Raw genomic sequence first — 18,906 nt, 5'->3', positions numbered from 1 at the left:
AAAAGGGGGCCAGTCTTAACACGAGGACATGGATCCTGTCAGTGCCGCAGGGTTGGCTGTAGGGGTTGCAAGCATCGGCTTTCAGGTCTATACAGGCTGCGTACAAGGTAAGCTAGGCTCGTGTCTTCCCAGAGTTCCTTTGGATTCCATGAAGTCAACATCCATGCAGGCATCCAGCTGTTGATCACAGCCAAGAACTTCCCGGATGAATTCAAGTACCTGAACCTCCGGCTCCGGATGGAGCAACAGCGGCTCTTCGCCTGGAGTGAGACGTCTGGCTTGGCCGACCTCGATAAGGAGGATAAACGAAAGATACTGGAGACTAACACTTTCATACTCCATCGGACGATTGTCCTAGACCTGCTAGTCCAAGTTCAATGCTTGTTCAAGGAGTTCCAAGAACAACAGAAGGAGTATAAAAGACTCGAGGCCGTCAGGGAAGCCGATGATGCCCTGGAAAAGCCGGAGAAGGATGCATCGGACGCCAACTTCCCGTTGCCCGAAAGGCGACGCGATTTCATCAAGAAGGCAATGCAGGCGCTCAAGAAGAAGTCTACAGAAGGGGCCCTTCGGTTGAAGTGGGCCACGTTTGACAAGGAAGCGTTCGAGAGACTGATATCCAAGTTTTCCACTCTGAATGACAACATGACAGACATCCTCGACGCGCGGCTCCAAGTCGAGATTCACCATACAGTCCAAGACACCAACCGGGGCATGCTGCAACTTCACAGCAAGATCGCCGACCTCTCCCGCCTGGTAATGGCTTTGAACATCAAATTGGAGTCAAATGCACCACAAGTTGAAGTCTCCATGTCCAAGTCCCAGCGCGACGCCAGGACTAAAGACGCCAAGGGGCTTACCCTTCTGTCGCAACTAGCTAAATTCAAGGCCTACAATGCCATCGAGTCGGAGAAGCAGAACCCACCCGACGAGGCTACTGCATTGCGTCTGGAACTCGACAAGCCAGGTGAGCGGAAGGAGCTCAAGCTGGACGCCGCCTCCATCCAATTGCATTCAGAGGCATATGGGTCGCAACGTTGTGAAGCAGTCCTCACCCACGGCAATGGACAACACAGGCGAGTGTGGGTCGAATGGAAGGAGTACGATAAGCAGGCATCGACCGACACTCTACCACCGAAACAGGTCATCCTCGACAGAGTGGAAAATCTGGCAGCACTGTTGAATCACAGTCCCAAACCAGAGGCGTTCAGGACGCCGCACTGCCTCGGGTACTTTGATCAAGCAGACCACAACGATGATGACAGTGACGACGACGACATTGCAAATCTAAGAATAGGTCTCGTGTTTGAACGGCCTGAGGAGGATGGGTTACATGCCGAGATGCCTCCTGTTAGTTTAAGGGAATTGCTGGAGCGAGACCCCAAAACATACCGCAGGCCCAGGGTTACGGAAAGAGTTCAGCTCGCCCGCGCGGTCAGCAACTGTCTTTTGGTAAGTCTATCGTCGGATCTCCCGAGCAGCTACTTACACGATGCAGAGTCTTCACCTGGCGAATTGGCTTCACAAGTCACTTCGGTCTGATAACATCATCTTCTTCCGGACCTCGCAAGGGCACATCAACTACCACAACCCGTACATCTCAGGGTTCGACTTCTCTAGACCGGCCCGGAAGGATGAGATGACGGAAATTGCTGGCGATGATGTCGAACACAACCTATACCGCCACCCTTCGGCCCAGACAGCAGGCTCAGGCGAGCGGGCTAGGTTCAAGAAGAGTTTCGACATCTACTCCCTAGGGGTGGTCCTCGTCGAGATAGCGCACTGGGCACCGGTGGAGAAGGTGCTCGGTATAGACCTTAGAAAGGCACGGGGCCAGCCGTCCATGATCTCCAGAGTCCGGGACAGACTGCTGGCGCAGGACATGCTTGCCGAGTTGGGAGGGCACATGGGCGAGATCTACGAGAAGGCGGCGCGGCGGTGCATCGCGGGCGGCAAGTGGCTCAACCTTTTGGAGACCGAGGAGGAGACCAACGACGATGTTGCGGCGAGGCTCTCGATGGCCTTTTATGAGGATGTTGTTAAGCGTCTTGACAGTATACAGGTTTGAAAACGCATCGTATCGGCCGAAGACAGTAGCCAACGAGCCATCTTCAAAAACACCACCCATTGCCGTCGTGATTCTGATCGGGCCTGGGTACTCGTTCTGGACTGATATGACATGGCCATGGAAACCCTAGCGCTGTGGTCCACCAATGTGTAGATGTGGCAGGGGATATAGACCATGCATCGAACCCAAGTGCTGATAAACAGGTCCTGCCTCACTAGGTAGTCTAACTATAAGCAAGTCGGTGCTGTCCGAGTCGGGTCATGATTTATCGGGCAAGCAGCACGATGGTCCTGAAAACAATCACATAAACGGGGGAAACGGTGCTATGGCTTTTTCCCAGATTCACGGGTCGCCCCAAGTTAACTCGTACCGAGGTGGCAATTGTCGCCGCCAGTCAGGGCGGATACGCGCAAGCCTTTGAACAAAACGTGGGGTACAGAAAGTACAGCGCATCTACGGAGTACAGCAGGCTAAATCAACCTGCTAGCAAGCCTGACAACCGTCCGTCATCTTTGGATGACCTAGCTGAAAGTACACCGACGACTGTTCCCGTGCTTGCGAATGAATCACAGGTATCCTCGTCATGATGCACAGCCACTGGGAAACGATCCGCCTGAGGGGCGAGGACTTGGTACAGTACCTTCGCAAGCTTTCGAGTATTGTTCATTGTGGTTCCTGGGCCAAAGGCATCCAATCTGCGATAGCGTTTCAGTCCGCTTCTTGGCCCCGACGTCAACGCGCACACGCGCGTGCGGACTGCCGGCATGTGTGTAAATCGATCAACCTTAACTCGAGCAATTAAGGTGAAGCAGAGGGTGACAAGGCATCTCGAAAACTTGGTTCGCTGGTGGCTCAGCACCCCCGTGGTGAAACTCTCGTTAAGCAGACTTCCAGGTTTTCTGCAGAGACACGACACAGACTGGCCAGGTACACAACCAATCTCGATGCGCGTGCAAGAAAAGAAGGGTGTCGCAAATAGTCACAGGCGGACGCGCGCCCAGCAATTGCCAACCAGCCAGCACCAGCCAAGGCTCGAGCCAGTCCGCCAATGGGCAGCTTGTCTGTCGACGGGAGACAGGCGCAGGTGTCCTCTCCGGGCGTTATGGTCCGCCCAGCGGTGGACAACGGTGGTGGACAACGGTGGTGGACCTCCGGCTCAAATAAGCCGAGGAGGTGCTGTGGCCGGGGCCACGACTGGCATGGCAAATCCCCCTACCACAATGAGTTGCCCGATGAACCTGGAGCCCACCTGCATGGCAGCCCCAGGCGGCCGCTGAGCCTGGGGACCCGAGTCCAATGGATGGCTTGCAGAGCTCCCGGGGGGCTCCCGGGGCTGCAGTGGGCTGCTAGCGATTAGCCCCTTAGCCCCTACCTACACCTCCTAGGTAAGTCAAGTACCTAGGTAGGTACCAAGAACTGGCCCGGACGGTGATGTCATGCAATCAGCAACAACTTTTTCGATGGCGCCCGCCGCTAGAGCGTTGCATGCAGCTAGTTACCGTCCGCCTCTCTCTTCTCTAGTTAGATCTCGACCTCACCACTCTTTGTGCTGCTATTATCACCGCTAGCTACAACCACAAGCGCGCCCAAATCGGGCTGCCGTGACTCGCAGTAGCCATTGTCAAACGAGAGCGCCGCCTTCTAGTTTGCTACAGCACACCCATCAGTGATCCTCTGTTCCCCCGAACTTTGAAGCGTGGAGAAGCCCCTACTCTGCAACACACCTACATAGTATTCTTGTATTCTTGCTACCTCGTGCTGTGCCTGGAATGACTCGTTCTCTCCCGAACCCAAACCTCCAACAACGCCAGGTCCTTCCTTGTCGCTTTGCAGGGAACGTACCAGCCTATAATACCTACACACGAAGCCGTCGACTGCGACTATAACCGTGGCACAAACCCACCAGACGTTTTCCTCAGCGCCGAGGGAGCATTCGCTCCAATGCCTCTCCCCGTTGAGCTCGATAAGCCATCTACGGCGCCCATTGACGCCGACCCGTCCGACGAAGAACTTCAGCTGCATGAGACCGAGTCAGATGCCCGCAAGGCCGCTCTGTTGCGCGATGCCCACGGGCGTGTAGCTTATCCCGGCCTGGTGCCCCCGGGTATCGACTCGCCTACCTCGCCCACATCGCCGAGGGTCCCCAGGTCGGCTAGTGAGGCCGATCATGCCACAAAGACACCAGATCCAACCCAAGGTCCGACCAAGACACGCTCGGAACCGCTCGAGGCCGTCGCGGGCCGGCGAGAATCCCAGACGGACCGCCCCTCCGTCGAAGGGACAAGGAAGTTCGTCTCCGAGGCCCCGCGCCGGGTCGCCCGCGGCACATCCACGTTTCCTCTCGTGAAGCGCGCCGGTACGAATGTATCCGAGTTGAACCGGTCAATATGGAAGCAGGCCGAGCAGGATCACGACGACTTGTCCACTTCGGAATCGGAAGACGAAGCTGAGGATGAAACGGCAGAACGAGTGGCCTCGGGGGCCAGTGGGACGCGACCCAAGCGCGCCGACAGTGCTGATCAGTATGGGCGCTTCAGTGTGGCCAATGACAAGTACAGTACCAGAGGCAAGGTGTCCAAGAGAGACGGACGACTTAATATCACTGTCAACGACACGAGCAACACCGGGTATCTGGCCAAGGCCTTGGGCTCGGCTGTCAAGAAGGTCGTGCCTACGACGGCCGAAAAGGCCCAAGATGGAGTGGGAACCCAGCGGCCTACGCCCTCGCGGCTCTCTTCGGCTACTACTGCTACGTCGGAGAAGGCGAGACGCCCAAGGCTGAACATCGTGATTATGGTCATTGGTTCACGAGGGGACGCGCAACCTTTCCTCAAAATCGGCAAGGTCCTGAAGGAAGACTATGGCCATCGCGTGCGAATTGCCACCCATCCTGCCTTTCGGGAGTTTGTTGAAAAGGATTCTGGTCTTGAATTCTTCTCAGTCGGTGGCGATCCCTCCGAGTTGATGGCCTTCATGGTCAAGAATCCTGGAATGATACCCAAACTAGAGACGGTCAAAGCGGGCGATATTGGTCGCCGGCGAGCCGCCATGGCCGAGATGTTCGACGGGTTTTGGCGCGCTTGCATCAATGCCACTGATAACGAAAAAGATGTCCAGAACGTCAAAATGATGGGTGACAAGGCCCCTTTTGTGGCAGATGCCATCATTGCCAACCCGCCCAGTTTCGCCCACATGCACTGTGCTGAGGCACTTGGCATTCCCCTACACCTTATGTTCACCTTCCCTTACACCCCGACCCAGGCCTTCCCTCACCCACTAGCCAGTATCAAGAAATCAAACGTGGATCCGGGCTACACGAACTTCATGTCTTATCCTCTGGTGGAGATGATGGTGTGGCAAGGACTGGGCGACCTCGTTAATGATTTCCGGATTAAGACGTTGGGCTTAGACCCCGTCTCTACATTATGGGCTCCCGGCTCGACCTACCGGCTTCACGTACCTTTCACTTACCTCTGGAGTCCGGGAATTGTTCCGAAACCCGAGGATTGGGGTGAGGAGATCGATATCTCCGGCTTCGTCTTTCTAGACTTGGCTTCGACTTTCGAGCCGCCTCAGGACCTGGTCGAGTTTCTTGACGGAGGCGACCCCCCAATTTACATCGGCTTTGGCTCAATTGTAGTGGATGACGCCGACAAGTTCACTGAAATGATTTTCGAGGGCGTCAAACAAGCTGGCGTGCGAGCCTTGGTCTCAAAGGGCTGGGGAGGTCTCGGGGGAGAGAATGTCCCCGACAACATTTACATGTTGGAGAACACGCCACATGATTGGCTCTTCCCAAAGGTCAAAGCTTGTGTTATCCACGGTGGTGCTGGTACTACAGCAATCGCCCTCAAATGTGGTCTACCGACCATGATTGTCCCCTTCTTTGGCGACCAACATTTCTGGGGCACTATGGTTTCGAACGCAGGTGCGGGATCGCCAGCCATCCCGTACAAGAAGCTCGACGCCGAAAAACTCGCCGAAGGAATCAAGTATTGCCTTAGTGACGAAGCGATAGAAGCTGCGCAGAAAATTGCCAAGGACATTGAGCTTGAGGGAGACGGGGCAAAGAATGCTGTCCGATCCTTCCACCAACACCTCTCACTGGACGGTGAGGGCTCAATGCGTTGCTCCATTTTGACTGACCGTGTCGCTGTCTGGAGGGTCAAAGATACCAGCCTGAAGCTCTGCGCCATAGCTGCTGATATCCTGGTGGAAAAGGGGTATCTTTCGTGGCGGAGGCTGCGTCCGATAAGGCACAAGGAGTGGAATGACTTCGAGGGTCCTGGTGAGCCCATCACTGGACTCGCTGGTACAGTAATGGGTTCAGTCGGTGAATTCTTCACCGGGTTTGGAAGCGTGCCCTACCGCCTGGCCAAGACGTCCAAGAAGCGTGATGCGCGTAGAGAGAAGAAAAAGGCGAAACGAGCACATAGGCTGCAAGAAAAGAAGAAGGCTCAGGAGCCGAAGCCATTGGCAACACATGGGGCCAATGGGTTCCCTTTCCCAAACACGGACACTGAGGCGACCGACCAAGACCCAGGCCCCGACAATAGGCGACCGACTGTAGCCACCCAACAAACGCAAAACTCCATCTTGACTGCCACGACCCCTGGCACAGGCAACGCGGCGGAAGAATATGGCAATGAAGTCTCCGAGGGGTTTGGGCAGTCCGGCCGTGCTATTGCACATGCTCCCGTGGACCTGTCGATGGCTATCGCTCAGGGCTTCCATAACGCACCACGGCTCTACGGCGATGATACAGTGCGCCGGCCTGTCCGTGTGACCGGCATCAAGTCTGGCCTTCGTGCCGCCGGTTCCGAGTTTGTCTTTGGCATTTACGACGGAGTCACTGGTCTGGTGCGACTTCCAATCAAGGGAGCCAAAGAAAGCGGCGTTCCTGGCGCTTTTGCTGGCGTCGGCATGGGCCTTGGCGGCTTCGTACTCAAGGACATTTCTGCCTTTATCTCACCGTTCGGGTATACACTCAAGGGCGTGGCGAAACAGATCGAGCGGCACAATTCACCCACAAAATTCATCCGTCGCGCACGCATCATCCAGGCCCAGCGGGAAATGAAAGATCTTCCAGAAGAGGAAAGGAAGCAGCTCTGCGAGGAGACGTACCACGGCTGGGACGTCATGCGCCAGCTTTCCGAGGTCATTATGCGTGAGAACGGGAAGAAGGGCTTCGTGCGCTACTTTGAGAAAGGCGGCGGCAGAAACGGCAAGAAGGGTAAGCACCTCGGCAAATGGGGCCGGGGCCGGGCCTTCGAGAGTGTCGACATTGCCGGCAAGGCGATTGCGGCCATCAACAAGGGTGAGAACGTCAACGTTGTGCTCGGCAAGAGCCGGAAGAGCACGGACGCCCGCAAGAGCGTAGATGCGCGGGCGAGGGAGAAGAACCCCTCCGCTGAGGACACGGCCGCGGCCAAAGAGATAGACGACAAGGCCAAGAAGAGGGCCGCCAAGGATGTCGAAGAGGACGTTAGACAGAATGACATCCCGCCTAGGAAGCAGGAAGACCCCCCGCTGCTCGCTCAAAGCCCGGACACGTAGCGGTCGTTGCGCCGGTCAAGAAAGCGGGCTCAGGGCTGCTGTTTTCCCTAACCGGGGCACGGAAACGGGGAGTGCTTTCTGATCAGAAGTCAGGGAAGGGGCTCGGAGGCTTAGCCTCCCTATTCGCATCAACAACTCTCGGGCATCCTGTTTCCCCCGCGATATCCCACGCAAGAGAGAGTGTACAACAACATACGCATAGCGGGTTACGGCGTCAGTGCGGGTTTAATACGGTTCGATTCAATATTGGGCGCGCTGCGGTTGCAGGCCGCCACTAATTACCTCCTTTTTGGTCGCGCACGATTGGGAATGATGTGGGCATGAATGGATACCCCCTTTTGTTTGCTTCGGTAGTACTCTTTGCTAGAACACACATACACATAGTTGAGAGAGAGAAAACATCGCTAGATGTCTAGGTCTAGAGCATCTCTTTAATAAAAAGACTCGTGTTCTTCACATTTTGGACTTTATATGACTGGGGTAAACGCATAAACGTGTGCGCCTGTTAGGATAGCAATCGACACCTTGTTAGGTGATGTAACTCGACTCTCTCGCTCTACTGGTAGACTAGATGGCGGCACGGTAATCATATGCTGAGCCGAGAATCTAGTGATTCGGCAACGAGCAACGATGCCATTATGTGCGGTAAAGATATGTGATCATAACTAAGAGTCAGAGTCTTCATTGGAAACATACACGGTTACAAGCACTAAACATATCAAGGGCCAAGTGGTTTCCCTAACTCAATCTACCATATCAAATCCCTTTCAAAATTATACGACACTTCGTTCCACCAACAGGTTTTAGGTCACTGCGTTCAGTGAGAAGTTCAAAGCCATCAGAGCAGCAAAGTCAGATGAGACTTGAGATCACGGAGCCAGCTACGACGTCCGCCGTGTGCTTATGTAGATAACATGCCGCAAGGAGAGGGGCAGTGGAAGACAAGCTCTTAGTAATCATACACAAACCTCCAAACACCACAGATGGTGATTTTTCACAGGGAACTCTACGGTGACATGTCCAAAAGGTTTTGCATGGAAGATTATATTTGGGCATACGTGGCGCTGGTCTCGTAAGTTAAGTTTCTTTATATAAATGTTTACTTTCTGTCTTTCTCTGCGGCTGAACAACTCGTCAACCCAGTTATCATCAAGTCCACGCCCCCTATCAGTAGGGCGAGTGCGTCTACAACGGCAGGCTCTTCAGCCGGTCCGTCAATATGCTCAGATCCATCTTGTCGTGGCCCGCCAGCTCGTCCGCCTTGAGCAGCCTCTCGGCGCCCTCGACCAGGGGCTCGACGAAGCGCTGCTCGATAGCGGCGCCGACGCCGGCGGGGACCAGGTCCGCGAAGCCGGCCGAGAACAGGAAGAAGGCAAAGTTGGCGACCTGCAGCAGGAACAGGCCGTTCTGCCCCCAGTAGTCCAGCAGCTCGTCCGTGCCCATCTCCTTGACCGACAGCATGTCCGGGAAGATGAAGTACTGGAGGCGGTCGATGATGTCGGGCGACGAGAACTGGTTCGAGGCGCCGCTCTTCTTGGCCTCGATCAGCTCCTCCTTGAGCCACGTCACGGCGCAGGCCTTGAGCGAGGCAAAGATGCAATTCTCCAGCAGGTCCTCAAGGATCTCCAGGCGGCCTTGGTCGTCGGGGTCTGAGTGGAGCATCGCACCTGCGAATGTGGTTGCCGCGTTCCTGACTTGGATGTCGGGGTGGAAGACGGCTATCAGAGTCAAGTGGTGATGGTACGCCATGATGTTCGGTTCTGAACCCTCTGTAATCAGATCCCGGTGGTCGAGGCCCAGCCCTATAGCGAGAAGCGCATCGGCAACCCCGGGGTTTGTGGTTATTTCATCCTGCGCCACGGCTCCGAGGAAGCGTTCCAGCAACGTGAGATGGTCAGGGAAGATATGCATCTCGGGTGTCGAGTTGTCTGCCCCGAAAACGTCTGCCGAGAACAACCAGTACGCAATCAAGCCCACCACGCCGCCAGGGGACAGATGGATTTCCTCCGCAGAGTTAAAGTCGTCGAAATTCGCTAGGGGGTCGAACCCCGTGGCTCTTTCGTAGATACCCTTTACAAAGGAAGCCGACGCCTCCCTAAGACCAAGATCCCGTGCCAACGCCTGTTGCGATCAGTAAGACATTCTTGGGTTTCCAATACCAGACGAGGAGTTCCAAACTTACCACGAGTTGGCCGACAACGGAGTCCCTTTGGTGCAGGGTTTCGTCCTCGGTATACGACTGGGTGATGGTCTTCTTCCCAGGGACTCTCTTGTCCGGGTAGTACTGCTCCAGTAACCTGGCCGACCACTGCATCTCGTTCTCGTTGACGTACCTCTGCAGCACGCAGGTGACAAAGGACTGGAGGAGGCGCTGCTGCATCTCCTCCTCGGTGGGGTCCTCCTGCTCGGCCTCGGGGTCGGGCGCGTTCTTGGAGGCGTCGCCGTCCTGGTCCGGGTCCGCGACGTTGATGCTGGACTTGCGCGTGGGCAGCGGCGGGCGCTTGCGCCCGGACAGCGAGCGCACGAGGTTGATGACCGAGGCCGTCATCTCGGGGTCCGGCCGGTACGCCTCGTAGACCTTTACCAGGGACGAGCCCAGGAAGCGCGAGGGGTACTTGGTCTTGATGCGCCGGTGCAGGATGGCCAGCATGCCGAGCAGCAGGATGAACTTGCCCTGGACGTTGGCCGGGGGCTCCGGGGCCTCGGCTCCCGCCAGCAGGGCGGCGTCGTCGGCCGAGGTCTCGGCCAGGCCCTCGAGCGCCTCCATGACCTTGATGAGGACCTCGCGCGGGTTGCCGAGGCGGGCGACGGTCTCGAGGCAGGCCTCGGAGCCGTCGATGCCCACAAGCATCTGGACCAGGTCCCAGCCTATCTCCTGCGTGAGTTTGGCATCCTGGGCGAGGACGTCGTTGAGGGCGGGCAGGACATTGGGCGACGTCACATGATACTGCAGGATGGTGAGGTAGGTGAAGGGATCCTCCTTGGCGCCGTCCTTGATGGCGGTTATCGACTCCGACAGCTCGGGCATGGTGGCAGCAGGAGTGAGTGGGCTGTCTGCTTGTGCTTGTGCTTGTGCTTGTGCCTGGAGCACCTGTTGTCAAGTAGTCGGCACTCGGGAGCCTCTTGTTTTTTTTCTTCTTCTTCTTTCTTTCCCTGACGACTGAATAGCCTGAGATGGGCTCTCGTGATGTGGAGGATTCCTGGGGACGTCGTCGGATGCGAGTGGGTTTGGATCGTCCCAGATTGCTTGGCTGGGCGCTCCGGCGATTATGCTGGGTGACGTTGCTGAGGGGCAGCTCTTAAGGCAGCTGCGCCTCACCCCACATAATACTCCGTACCCAGGTAGTAGCTAGTTGCCTTTGTTAGTTAGCAAAGCGACAGCCCTGTTTCGGGGTATCACAAGCAGCCCACCAGCTCCGTTCGATCCAGCTGCTCGCAAACCCTGGAACCACTTCCTCAAGGAGGCAAAAACGGGTTGGCAGCTTTGAACAAAGACTTCAAAGCTTCATTGAATGACTGCTTCCCACGCCTCACGGGCCGCTGGCTTGTGCAAGCACCTGAGAGTGACGCCGTTGTCTTGGATATATAGTACCTAATACCTGAACTAGGCGTAATTTAGGTGGGGCAACGTTGGTGCAAGGAGGACCCACCAGAGCATAGAAACCTCCAGCTGTCTTCACGGAGTAGATACAACACTTCGAGCAACTTTCCAAGAGATCGCCCTACAAAACTTTTAAGCCAAGACCTGGCTTGTTTCCCTTTAAATAACAGCAACGTGTGCTGGATCAGTCTCGTCGTTTTCACAACTTCAAGTACAGCTGGAGGCTTGATATACACTCTATAAATAAGAGCTTTATTATAATTTGGTGGTTCCATATGTACATAGTGTCCGAACCAAGCCAACTTACAAGCCCGGACGGGAACCCAAAACAATGTGCACTCAGGAGTATACGTGATCTAGAAACTCCGCTATGAAAACTCAAATCTAGATGGGAAACGTGCACATATCACGGACTTCCAAAAACTGCTCCCGAAACGCCATACCAACCAAAACACCTCGTGATGCACTACCCTCATTCCTTCCTTCCCTCACATGCACGCATACATGCACACAGCCAGCCAGCCAGCCAGTCAGCCAGTCAGCCAGTCAGCCAGTCAGCAATCAAGCATCCCGTGGTTGCAGCGCGTTCGCGGGGCGATCAGATGCCCGCGGCCGTGAAGCTCAGCAGGCTGCCAAACGTGAGGCCGGCGACGAGGCACAGGCCCATGAAGCCGCCGGCGGCCTCGCGCTCGCCGTCGTCGACCCACTCGCCCGAGGCCATCATGCAGTTGCTGGCGAGCCAGCCGTTGGTGAGGCCGAAGGGGAACTGGACCAGGACGAGGTAGAAGAGGTCGCTGGGGACGGCGGCGCCGCGCCCGTGGATGTTGCACAGGGCGTACAGGGGCAGGAACAGCACGCGGGCGACGCTGAAGGCGAAGAGCAGCGCCGGCCGGCTGCGGAACGGCAGCACCAGCGCGCTGGAGCGGCCGCCCAGGTCGCCGAGGTTCCAGAAGAAGAAGGCCAGCGGGATGAAGGCGGCGGGCCGCTGCAGGGGGCCGGCCACGTCGGGCGGCGCCACCGACACGACCTTGGGCGTCAGCACGGGGAAGAACATGGCGACGGCGAAGCACATGAAGACGGCGGCCGAGAACCAGTGCAGCTTGCGGAAGAGGCCCGCCATGCTGACCACCTTACGGGCAGCGCGCTCGGCCTCCTCGACGCTGTTGAACGACGCCGCCATGTGCTCGACCATGCGGCTCTCGACGATGTTGTTGTGCCGCCGCACCAGCGGGATGAAGCCGAGGATGGCGGCGACCGAGACCAGCACCGCCGTGAGGAAGTAGATGAAGGCGGCCGTGCCCGCCTCGCGGTCCTCGCCCGCCACACTCCCCGCCGCCGGCTGCTCCGGGGGTGCCACGAGGACCGAGATGATCTGGGCCACGGGGGGCAGCACGCCGGCGACGCCCTGGCCGGCCATGATGGCCTGCATGTACTCGGGGCGGCCGAAGCTTGCGGCAAACGCGAAGGCCCCGTTCTGTATCAGACCGGCGGCCCACGCGGTGAAGGCGACCATGACCAGCAGGAAGCCGAGATACTGGCCCGGCGAGGCGTCGAGAAAGGTCGCCGTGGAGAATGTCAGGAGCGCGAACACGGCGACGTTGATGTACAGCGCCAGGTTGATGCGGAACGGGTAGGACGCCGTGTACTGGATGTTGGTGAGGATGAGCATGGCGCCGAGGTTCGTAATGGTCGAGACCGAGATGATGGCCGACTGGAAATTCTGCAGCACCCAGTCGTCGGCCTGGAAGCGGCCCTGGAAGTAGGGCGCGGCAGCAAGGAACATATTCCTGGAGTGAGGCGACGAAGATCAGCAAAACTGGAAGTCGTGCACAAGGAAGGAATTGTGGTGGATGGAAGCAACTTACCAAGCCCACAGCATGGCCACGCCCAGCAGGGCAAAGATGCCGTACTCAATCCATGAGAACGGTACGGCGCCGCTATCGTCCCCGAGGTCGCTCGTCCGGTCCAGGAACTGGGTCTCCTCGTTCAGCGGCGCGTACTCCTGCTCGTTCTCCTTCTTCTGGAAGAAGGACCGGAGGCGGTCCATGGCGGGCAACGGAGGTATGGGGGCGTTAGAGATTCCGTGTGCGGAATGCCCCAATCACGTCCTTCCGTCGATCGATTCTCGCGCTGGTGTTGCAAGCTACCTCGGCGACCGCAGGTCCATGTATAAGGTCGGAGGGCGAGGCGCTGTGAATGTGCCGGGAGCAGCGATGTGGTGGATTCCGGGACGAGGGTTCAAGAGGCGCGATTGGAATCGCAGGGCGCGGGATCGGGCTACTGTTGAGGACAGCTAACCCCGGATCGGGTCTACCTGGGCATGACTTGACTTGTTGAGGGCACCGTCGAACGTCCTATCACTGCAAGTCGCGTGGGTATCGCGGGTGTCGTGGTGTGCGGGTTGTGGTCGGGCGCTGCGTTTGAAGGGTCATTCGTGCATGTCATCAGCAAGATAAGGGACGGGGCGTGACTCGCTGGGACGGCGGGCCACTCAACGCAGCATTAGCGCCTAGCGATCTGTGGGTGGGCTGGGGCTGGGGGAGGGGAGGGGAGGGGTGCCGCCCAGCAGGCGCCAATGCCGATCGCCTGGATCTGCCGGCTCCGGGGAACGGCTGCATTTTAAGCTTGTTTGGCCCAACCCTGGGAGAAGAAAGTTCGTTCAACTGTTGTACCGCCATGAAAACGCCTCTACACTGGCAGCACATGCCGTGGCACAACCATTTCACTCTTATACATGGGCGATGTAGACATGGGATGCAGCTGGTATACCAAAAAAGCTGCAAATCTCGACGCATACCCAGGTACCCATGCTTGCTCACACTCTGTGGTCAACATCAAGCCAATGTCTCTCTGTGCAGCGGAACCTCACCACCACGAGCTACTGACATTTTCACACACAAAGAACACCTGACAGGCCCAAACCGTGATTTGCAAAAAAGTCTATAGTGAGCAGTAGTATGTGGTATCAGCACCGACGACATCTCAAGAACCCAAACCAAAATTTGCAAGCCAAATCCACCAAATGCTTTAATCGCAGTTTCGTCTCGCACAAGGACCAAGCGTACTTATCCGCCGTTATGTGTGTGTGCGTGTGTGTGTTTGTTGGAGGCGTCAAGTGTGTTTTTTTGTTTCCATTAACCACGCCCTTGCCAAGCTTTCCCGCCGCGTTGATCACAGTTGGTACAGTAGGTATCACAAACGTGAAACTGGACACGGGCTGCCCTGGCTGGCCCCTCCTCTCTTTCACCCCCAATGCAAGTGGCCCCCTGGTTAGACATGTTCCGGTCCTATAAATGCCCCAAACGGGAGACACGAGCTTCTATATGCTCCAGATGATGGCCATCTCCTTTCCATGCAAATCATGCCCGACATTCATTACCCCGCAACATGCCCGGCGCCGTCCCCTTGTCCATCTGGCGAGGGGACAAAAATTGGGTCTCGGCCATCCAATCTCACCGTGATCCGCAAGTAACCCCCCTTTTTGGGGGGTAGTAGTGTGTAGTCGTCCAGAAAAGAAGGGTATAATTCGCTGTGCAATCTCTTCACTCTATTTCGCGTGCTTGCGGAAGGCGAGCAACTCCGACAGGCTTCCGATGGGGCAGCCGTGCTTCAGGAAATCATGCTGCAAGAGCTCGTCCGACGACGCTCGGCTCTTGACGTCCACACACAGACAAACCGACAGGAATGCCTTCAGCTCCTTGCTGAGCTTCTCGGGCTTCTTAAGACGGGGCGTACCGTTGGTTGCGATCAGGTAGAGGGCCTTCAGCGGCTCCTCGTTCAGGTAGGGAGGCTCGGACTCGATCATCTCAATAGCCATGATGCCCAACGACCAGATATCGACCTTGGGGCCATACTCCTTCTGCTTGACAACTTCGGGTGCCATCCAGTAAGGCGTTCCCACCATGGTGGCGCGCTTGGACTTGGTCTCGGTGAGCTTGGCACAGAAACCGAAATCGGCTGGAACCATTTCGTTAGCAATGCATTTTGACTAGGCAGCTCTCCAAGATCGACTCACTGATTTTAACACTGCCGCGGGCGTCAAGGAGAACGTTGTCACTCTTGATATCACGGTGAATAATCTGCTGCGAGTGCAGGTGTTGCAGACCCCGGCATGTCTAATACGTGTTAGCAAGTCAATCTTTGTAATAAACCGATTTTACGAACCTCGAGGCAGATGGTCGAAATCTGCTCCTCTGTGATGACCGGGTTGTTGTCAATGACATCCGTCAGAGCACCACCCTCCATGTACTCCATGACGACCCACAGTTCCGCGTTGTTGTTTCGCAGGAAGGCGTCCAGGAAGTTGACAATGTTTCGGTGCTTGCTGTCCTTCATGACCATAATTTCGTTGACAATGAGCTCCTTTCGAGGCTGGTGCGCCAAGTCCATCTGCTTGATGGCAACCTGAGCCCGGGGACCCTGGGCGCGCAAGACCTCGCGAGCAACTCCCGAAACGGCGCCTTCCTTCACCTTGGCCACGTAGACAGAGCCGGATGCGCCCTGGCCGATCTTCTTCTGCTTCGAGTAGGACAAGTTGGGGTCGTCCTTGGAGACGGCCTCGATCAGCTTCGCCATAACCTCCTTCTCGGACATGGTAGACATGCGGACATCCTGCTTTCGCTCGGACGGCGACGGCTTGGCTGTGAGAGCAGCCTCGGCAGCCTTGACACCATCATTCTGCTGTGGTTGCGGCTTGGCCGGGACGTTGAGCGGCTTGACCGCGGCTCCCGGTGGCGGCGGTCGCGCAGCCTGGCTCTGTCCCGGGGCCTGGCCGTTCATACGGGGCTGAGAAGAGCCATTAGTGCCGTTGGGGTAGCGCTGCGCAGATGAGCCAGGCTGGTCTGGTCTCGGGGGTGCACGCTGTTGAATCGAGGAGGAACTTTGTTGCGATGCCAAAGGCGGCCTTTGGGCACCAGGCGTGCCCGGGGCCGGCGGCGCAGGTCGCTGGGCCCGGAGCTGACTGGCTGGCTGATTCCCGGGCTTCGGGGCCGGCGGTGCGGCACGGCTTGGGTTGTACCGATCTGGCGAGGCACCTCCGTAGCCGCCGCCGCCGATCTCCTGCTGGGCCATCGGAAGCTTGTTCTTGGGCAGGGAGGCGTTGTATTCCTCCATTTCCCTGCGCTCCTCCATTTCCCTTTGCCGTTGGAGCTCGAGCTGCTTCTGTCGCTGTTGCTCACGAGCGGCGTCGGGGGAAACGTAGTTGGAGGCCATGGACTGCATCTGCTGCCGCTGTTGCGTGTTCTCGTTGGCACTTGGGCGGGTGGCATTCGCCATGCTCTGGTTAGGGTTGACGGGGAAGCTGTTATTGCGTTGGGCCTGCGTCGGTGGCATCGGCCTCGGCGGCGCGACAGACGTCCCTACGCCATAGCCGAGCTGCTTGTTCGCCTGGCTGCTGGCGGGCGGGGTGGGTGTGAGACTGGGGTATTGCTGGGGGTTCTCTGCGCGCTTGGTCAGGTCCGAGTAGAAGTCCAGGACCTCGAAGACGGCCTGGGGGTTGCGCTCGTAGTCCTCCTTGGTGATGGCCGACGAGTTGAGCAACTTGGACCACTCCGGGGGCAAGCCGACGAACTGGCCGGTCTGGGGGTCGAAACCGACGTGTACGGCGTGGGAGAAGTTGGTGGGGTTGCTCACACCGCCCATGGTCGGGCAGCGGCCGTAGAGCATGTCGATCCAGTCGTAGAGGTCATCGTCGCTCTTGGTCCGGATCTGCAGGGTCCGGATGCCGCCGTCGTCGTCGCCGGGGCTGTTCGATTGGCCGCCCTGCTGCCTCTTGATCTCGAATATGGTGCCGGCGGCCTCGACGCGGCCGACGCCGACGACGTCCTTGAGATAGAGGGTGTAGGAGACCTTGCCGCCCTCGGTCTTGTGGAAGTCGAGGGCCTCCTTGCGCAGGATGAGGAACTTCTGCTTCCAGGGCTGGATGAAGTTCCGGCTCTCCTTGACCTGGGCCCAACCCTCCTTGATGACGGCGACGCCGCCCATGCCATCGGTCTGGTTGGAGCGCTCGCGGGCCAGCGGTAACGATATGGTAGAGCCGGTGTATGTCGAGGTGGCAGTCCGCGGGACGGGCGATATCGTCATGTTGGCCATGCTGCCGGGCAGGTTGGTATTAGGGGTAAGGTTCAGGCGCGGACGGTCAACTGGCGGACGAGGGGCCGGGCCTGGGTTCATGAACTGGCCGGAGGAGTAGAGACTGCCGTTGTTCGCCATGATTAGTTACGGGTGCTGCTGCGTCGCATGGGACGCACGCTGGCCAGTGGAGGAGGGAGGAAAAAGAGGAACAGGCTTTCAGTCTGTCGCCAAGGTTCGGGCATGAAACATCAAAGAGCAGCGGTGCACCAGGTTTGGCGACTATCCAAGCGGTTGCAACAAGAGTGGTTGCGGGTCGGCGTGCGACCCTCTTTGACTTTCAGGCGGCGCCTATGTCGACGGGGGGGGAGAACAAGAACAAGGCCCAGGGCAACAGGGCAACAGGGCACATTGGCCCAGGGCCCAGCGGAGGAGGCCCAGCAGCAGGCCCAGCTAGGCAAGTAGGAGGGAGGGAAGGGCAAGGAGGTGGGGTGGGCCCCCCTCCCCCCCTAGGCTGCTAGGTGTGCACTATGCGCTAGGTCGCGCTGGGTGCTCGCTGTAGCTAGCCCCCTAGCCCTGCCCGCCAGCCCGCCCGTTGCAGGGAAAGTCAAAATGCCCCGCCGCCACTGGACCGTCCTGGCCGTCAAAGGGGAGAGGGAGGGGGGCTCTCTCTCTCTCTTTCGCTTCCACCAGCCTGGCGCTGGGCCTGCTGGACCCCTCGCCGGCATTGGATGGCGACCGTTGGGTTTTCGGGGTGCAATCAGGGCCAAGTGGTATGTGTGACAAGAACAAAATGCATCAGGGCGGCCGCGTGAGAGAGCGCCAGTAGTCACGTACCTGTTCTGCGCCGCCATGCTGGGCTGGCTGGCTGCTTTGGATTTTTATGAATTACAGTATGCGTGTACTCGTAGCAGGCCAGAGGAAACCCCCTCCCCAGTTCGGGCAATGTAAGACCTGAGTAAAGTGGTACACGAGCGACGTAAGCGTCGAGCTCGGATGAGAATGGGCCCAGACTATCGAGCGTCGGTAGAATGCCGCAGGGGTCACTAACGCGCCACCTGTGTTAGTCCTAGATGCTCGCAATTTGATGAGTGCGCCCGGCACTGAGGGGTTCACATTTGACTCACGGCGAGACTCGAGAAGAATCCCCAAAGAGCGCGCAGTGAAGCCCTCCAGATCTGTCTCCCGGCCACTCAGTCGGGCGTCTGGAAATACAAGGCCGCAGACTGGGACTTCGCTCGATTTGCCGCGGGCACAGCGCTCGCTCGGAAGGGCGGCCGGGCTTGCAACAGCCACTTCGTTGTTACCCGCCCGCCGAGGAGGAGTCGGGGCAGGGGGAGGGGCTCGTAGATTTGGTGTCTTGGATCCCGGCCTGGAGATCGCACGTGTACGTATCGTTGCTCGTCCTCGAGAGGGCAGGGTCGTCATATACTGGAGCAGAGTCACTCGGTAGCGGCCGCGCACAATTGGCAAGGCTCCCGACCGTCCTGTTCGTCCAGAGTCGATTTCGCAAGCCTGAAATGGTTGGGAAGAAGAGGTCAGGTTTGGCGGCTATTGTGCGGTGCGCGATACGCAGAAACCGCCGGTGATAAGGCACGCGCAAGGGGCCCCA

At 57.8% G+C, this 18,906-nt stretch overlaps 5 protein-coding genes across 5 annotated transcripts; 2 read left to right on the top strand and 3 right to left on the bottom strand.

Annotated features, from left to right (window-relative positions):
• Positions 1-28: 28 nt before the first annotated feature.
• Positions 29-2,068, top strand: JN550_010663 (uncharacterized protein; the record flags this gene model as incomplete). The annotated part of the gene is made up of 3 exons (XM_049308943.1): positions 29-107; positions 170-1,452; positions 1,499-2,068. 3 exons carry the CDS (start codon positions 29-31, stop codon positions 2,066-2,068), a joined length of 1,932 nt encoding a protein of 643 aa, XP_049167319.1.
• Positions 2,069-4,009: 1,941 nt separating this feature from the next.
• Positions 4,010-7,624, top strand: JN550_010662 (uncharacterized protein; the record flags this gene model as incomplete). The annotated part of the gene is made up of 1 exon (XM_049308941.1): positions 4,010-7,624. One exon carries the CDS (start codon positions 4,010-4,012, stop codon positions 7,622-7,624), a length of 3,615 nt encoding a protein of 1,204 aa, XP_049167318.1.
• A 1,185-nt stretch (positions 7,625-8,809) lies between these two features.
• Positions 8,810-10,652, bottom strand: JN550_010661 (uncharacterized protein; the record flags this gene model as incomplete). The annotated part of the gene is made up of 2 exons (XM_049308940.1): positions 8,810-9,745; positions 9,807-10,652. 2 exons carry the CDS (start codon positions 10,650-10,652, stop codon positions 8,810-8,812), a joined length of 1,782 nt encoding a protein of 593 aa, XP_049167317.1.
• A 1,171-nt stretch (positions 10,653-11,823) lies between these two features.
• JN550_010660 (uncharacterized protein) lies at positions 11,824-13,272 on the bottom strand (the record flags this gene model as incomplete). Its single annotated transcript, XM_049308939.1, has 2 exons — positions 11,824-13,012; positions 13,091-13,272. The coding sequence occupies 2 exons, from the start codon at positions 13,270-13,272 to the stop codon at positions 11,824-11,826; spliced, it is 1,371 nt and encodes a 456-aa protein (XP_049167316.1).
• Positions 13,273-14,772: 1,500 nt separating this feature from the next.
• Positions 14,773-17,435, bottom strand: JN550_010659 (uncharacterized protein; the record flags this gene model as incomplete). The annotated part of the gene is made up of 3 exons (XM_049308938.1): positions 14,773-15,182; positions 15,241-15,340; positions 15,390-17,435. The coding sequence occupies 3 exons, from the start codon at positions 17,433-17,435 to the stop codon at positions 14,773-14,775; spliced, it is 2,556 nt and encodes an 851-aa protein (XP_049167315.1).
• Positions 17,436-18,906: the final 1,471 nt, after the last annotated feature.

Source organism: Neoarthrinium moseri (assembly GCF_022829205.1).
Source record: "Neoarthrinium moseri strain CBS 164.80 chromosome Unknown scaffold57_Wmoseri_CBS_16480, whole genome shotgun sequence".
Lineage (NCBI taxonomy): Eukaryota > Fungi > Ascomycota > Sordariomycetes > Amphisphaeriales > Apiosporaceae > Neoarthrinium > Neoarthrinium moseri.
The sequence above is the reverse complement of the archived record's forward strand: the minus strand, read 5'-3'. Positions and strand labels throughout refer to the sequence as shown.